General features: G+C 44.9%; 1 protein-coding gene across 1 annotated transcript; it reads left to right on the top strand.

Moving 5' to 3' along the window:
* Positions 1-2,810: 2,810 nt before the first annotated feature.
* Positions 2,811-4,376, top strand: LOC112077508 (hairy/enhancer-of-split related with YRPW motif-like protein; the record flags this gene model as incomplete). The annotated part of the gene is made up of 1 exon (XM_024144002.2): positions 2,811-4,376. A coding segment is annotated over one exon (660 nt), but the record flags the coding sequence as incomplete, so codon positions are not given.
* Positions 4,377-5,237: the final 861 nt, after the last annotated feature.

Raw genomic sequence — 5,237 nt, 5'->3', positions numbered from 1 at the left:
ACACACAAGAGAGATGATTAAAAAATCGGAAATATTGCTGGATTCACAAGATGTTTATCTTTCATTTGCTCTGTACACCATGTATTTTTCATAAATGTTTATGATGAGTATTTAAGTATTTCACGTTGCTCTCTGTAATTATTCTGCTGCTTTGTATTTTGATGGTGGCTGCAATGTAAACTATGATTTATACCTCAAATATGCACATTTTCAACAAAACATACATTTATTGTATAACATGTTAAGACTGTCATCTGATGAAGTTGTTTCTTGGTTAGTGACTAATTTATCTCTATTGTTGGTTTTGTGAAGCTACCTATGCGGTAGAAACATGGGTGAAAAGTATGCGGTTTGGTGTTTGGCTATTGTGTGTTAGCTAATAGAAATATAATTGTGTTTTCGCTGTGAAACATTTTAAAAATCGGAAATGATGGCTGGTTCACAAGATGTTTATCTTTCATTTGCTGTATGGACTTGTGATTTCATGAAAATTATATTATATGATATCCCTGTCGCGTTAGGCTAGGCTATGCTAGTCAGGCTTTTTGAATGAAGATCCTGGATCCGGGATGGTATTAGGTAATAGCTAAGCTGCTGCGATGCAATGGGGGGCAAAGTTTATATCCAACCAGCATGTATGTGTGATATTTCCAAACTTATCATGGACTGATTCTATCATGGACTGATTCTTAAAACTTGTTGGATAGGGCCAGCATTTTCACGTTTGATTGAAAAAGCGTGCCCAGGAGAAAACTGCCTGCTACTCTAGGCCCAGAAAAATCGCTAATATATGCCATATTATTAGTAGATTTGGATAGAATAAACATCTTCTGAGTTCCTACAACTGTTTTGAATTGTCGTCTGTTGAGATATTAACAGAAACTCATATGGCAGGCGAAATTCTTGAGAAAAACCCAACCAGGAAGGGAAATCTAAGGTTTGTAGTTTTCACTCATTGCCTATCGAATATACAGTGTCTTTGGGTCATATTGCACTTCCATATGGGCCCTAGAATGTCAGACAGTCCCTTTAGAACCTTGTTTTAATCATCTACTGTGAACGGGGGGGGGGGGGGGTGTTTGAGCCACGTGTCTTAGGCAGTGAGTGCATGAGCTGATCATGCACGCGACGTAAAGAGGTAGCTGGGCGTTTTCCTCGCATTTCTAAAGACAAAGAATTCTCGATTGGAACATATTATTGAAGATTTACGTTAAAACATCCTAAAGGGATTGATCTATTACATCTCGTTTGACATGTTTCTACGAACTGTAATTGACTTTCCGTCTGTAACTTCGCGCTGTGACTGCTCACCCTATTGGTTTTGGAGTTGTGAAACTGAATCGCGCTATACAAAAGGAGGTATTTGGACATAATGATGGATTTATCGAACGAATTCAACATTTATTGTATTGTGGAACGTGATTCTCTGGGAGTGCATTCTGATGAGATCATCAAAAGTAGTGAATATTTATAATGCTCGTTTCTGACATTCTGTTGATCTCCACAACATATGGCGGGTTATTCTGTAAGGCTTGTTTTTGTGTCTGAGCGCGTAACTCAGAATTGCATGGCTTGCTTTTTTCCGTAAAGTTTTTTTTGAAATCTGACACAGCGGTTGCATTTAAGGAGAAAGTATATCTTCTAATTCTGGTGCATAACACTAGTTTATGATGAGTATTTCTGTAAATTGATTGGCTTGCCTGCAAAATCACTTGGATGTATTTTGGAAGCACAAAACATTACTGACATTAAACGTGCCAATGTAACTGAGATTTTTGGATATAAATTTGAACTTTATCGAACCAAAAATCATACACTATTGTGTAACATGTGAATGTCCTATTTGAGTTCCATCTGATGAAGATCATCAAAAGATTAGTGATGTCATATTATCTCTATTTCTGCTTTTTTAGTGACTCCTCCTACTTTGTCTGAAAAGTGGATGTTGTATGTGTTTGTGACTAATGGCTCTACCTAACATATAATATGACATATATTGTGCTGTTCGCTGTAATAAGCCTTTTTGAAATCTGGCACATGCTGGTAGATTAACAAGAAGTTGTTAAGCTTTAATTTGTGTGTATTGCACTTCGTTGTGTGGAAAGTAACATACTTTCATAAAAAATATTTTTTTGAATTTCGCACGTTGCCTTTTTCAGCGGAATGTTGTCCATAATAAGTTTAATTTCCTCCTTTTGATCTCCTTTTCCTTCTGTTTCCTCCCCTCCTTTCTTCGTTCCTTCCTCCCTCCCCTTCTTCCTCTTCTCCTTCTCCTCGTTCTCTCCCCCTCCCTCTCCTTCCTCCCTTCCCCTCTTCTTCCTCTCCCTTCCCCTTCCTTTCCTCCCTCCCTCCCTCCTCTCTCCTCTCCCCTCCCCTCTCCTTCCTTCCCTCTCTCCCTATCTCTCTCCTCCTCCCCTCCTCTCTCCTTCCTTCCTCCTCTCTCCTCCCTCTTCCTCACTCCCTCTCCCCTCCCTTCCTTCCCCCTCTCCCTCTCCTTCCTCCTCCCTCCTCTTCCTCTCCTTCCTCCTCCTCTCCTTCTCTCCCTCCCTCCCCCCTCTCCTTCTCTCCCTCTCTCTCCCCCTCTCCTTCCTTCCCTCCCTCTCTTTCTTCCTCCCCTCTCCTCTCTCCTTTTTCCTCCTCTCCTCTCCTTCCTCCCTCTCTCCTCCCCTCTTCTCTCCCCCTCCCTCTCCTTCCTTCCCTCCTCCCCCCTCTCCTTCCTCCTCTGCCCTCCCTCTCCTCTCCTTCCTCTCTCTCTCTGCCCCCTCTCTTCCTCCTCCCTCCCCCTTCTCCTTCTGCCTCTCTCCTCTCAGGGTAACTTTGAAGCGCGGGTCCTGGCAGTGGACTATAGGACCCTGGGATTCAGAGAGTGTGTAGGAGAGCTGGTCCGGTACTTGAGCTCTTTAGAAGGAGGGGTGGACTCCCCYGACCCTATCGGAGCCCGCCTGGTCTCCCACCTCTCCCACTGCGCCAGCCAACTGGACCCCCTTCTCCTTCAGTCGCCCCACACCTCCTCCGCCCTCCCTTTTCCTCCCTGGCCGTGGATCTCCTCCTATCACCAGATGTCACCTGCCTCGTCTCCCACCTCTCCATCTTTCTCCGCGAGGCGGAGGGAGCTGGCACGCCTGGGGGGTGGGGGTTATCCGTCCCACTCAGCCGACACCTTATGTCTCACCCCAATGGGGTGCCAACAGGGGTCCATGCTCGCCCCTGCTTTGGTGTCTGAGCTGCGCAGGGTGCCCTCTCTCCCACCACCTTCCTCCCCTGCCCTCACCGCTACCCCCACTCACAGACTCACTCAGCAGTCCTCTGGAGCCTCACTCCTCCTAACATCCTCTTCCTCCTCTTCCTCCTCCTTTCCCTCTGCTCCTCCACAAGTCACCTTCAGACCCTTTGCCCCTCTGGGGTCTCCCGCGGGTCAGCGCAGGGGCAAAGCTGCAAAGATCTGGGGGACTGAGATAGGAGCCTTCTGATCCAGAACCTGTCAACATGATGCACCATGTAAAGTTTGCTCTTAACCACAGTTCTAGGATCAGATTACCCAACCCTTAAACCTACCCTTAACCCAGTGGAGGTTGCCGAGGGGAGGACGGCTCATAATAATATCTGGAACGGGGCAAATGGGACGGCATCAAACACCTGGAAACCAGATGCTTAATGTKCAGTATTTGATACCATTCCACCCATTCCGTGGTGGAATGGGTGGAATGGTCCCGTGGTCCCGTGTAGCTCAGTTGGTAGAGCATGGCGCTTGCAACGCCAGGGTTGTGGGTTCATTCCCCACGGGGGGACCAGGATGAATATGTATGAACTTTCCAATTTGTAAGTCGCTCTGGATAAGAGCGTCTGCTAAATGACTTAAATGTAAATGTAAATGTAATTCCGCTCCAGCCATTACCACGGGCCCCAATTAATGTTCCATCAACCTCCTGTGCCTTAGACACAGATCTAGGATCAGATTACCCAACCCTCCCTTAACCACAGATCTAGGATCAGATTACCTTACCCCTAACCATTAAAGGGTGGAAACCATATGACCCTAGATCAATGGTTAGGAACAGCCTCTATCTCTCTCTCTCTCTCTCTCTGTCTCTCTCTCTCTCTCTCTATCTCTATTTCTATCTCTCTCGCTCTCTCACACACACAAAAATTACATATATAAATGACAGGGATTCTAAAGCCATACAATATGACWGGCAGGAGMACAGACAGACAGAGAAACAAACAGATTGGAATCAAACAGGGATGGACAGAGCAACAGATGTCAAGATGGAAGACAGAGTCATAAGAGAGAAACAGAATAACTCAGAAGGACTTCCAGAGATCTACTCGGCCTTGAGAAGGGCTGTCTGAATAACTGAGATGGGCTGTCTGAATAACTCAGAGGACTTCCAGAGATCTATCCGGCTTGAGAAGGGCTGACTGAATAACTCAGAAGGACTTCCAGAGATCTACTCGGCCTTGAGAAGGGCTGTCTGAATAACTCAGAAGGACTTCCAGAGATCTACTCGCCTTGAGAAGGGCTGACAGAATAACTCAGAAAAGGATTCAGAGATCTTACTCGGCCTTGAGAAGGCTGACTGACGGTCCTACTTGTACAGAAGCTCTGAATCTCAGTTTGCACGTTGGTTTTCCATTAGAAGTGGCCCAATAGACTGTCTATGAACAAACAAATGCAAGAGACTATATATACTTACAGAACGCATGTAGATGGTTCCTTTCTAACATTCACAGATTTTCCAGAAATCCTGGTTGGAGAATTCCGGATTTCCGCTTTCTTCACTTCCTTATCCGGAATCGTACAGTTGGGATTCTGAATATTGAGGAGTTAGATAATAGAATGTAGTCTTCTCAGACTGTTGTTGTGAACTGAAACTGCGTTTGTCATGTATTTTGCTGGTGATGTTTTAATTTGTATATTTTAAATCATTTTACGTACATTTTATTTACCCTGATTGATTCCGTTTTCATTCAAATGGAATGGCTGATTAAAATGGTATAAATAAGTGTCGATGTTCGGTGTTTATTATGTGTCTCTCCTTTTATTTTATTTTTTGGAAATGTGTTTGTGTGAGGAAGAGAGGAAAGAGGAGAGAGAAGTGAGTGAGAGGGGAAGAGAGACAGAGAGGAAGAGTGAGAGGAGAGAGAAGATAGAGAGAGAAGAGAGAGAGAGAGAGAGGGGGAGAAGAGAGAGAGAGAGAGAGAGAGAGAGAGAGAGAGACAGAGAGAGGAGAAGAGAG

Source organism: Salvelinus sp. IW2-2015, unplaced genomic scaffold, assembly GCF_002910315.2.
Source record: "Salvelinus sp. IW2-2015 unplaced genomic scaffold, ASM291031v2 Un_scaffold4635, whole genome shotgun sequence".
Taxonomy (NCBI): Eukaryota; Metazoa; Chordata; class Actinopteri; order Salmoniformes; family Salmonidae; genus Salvelinus; species Salvelinus sp. IW2-2015.
This window is presented reverse-complemented; position numbering and strand designations above follow the sequence as displayed.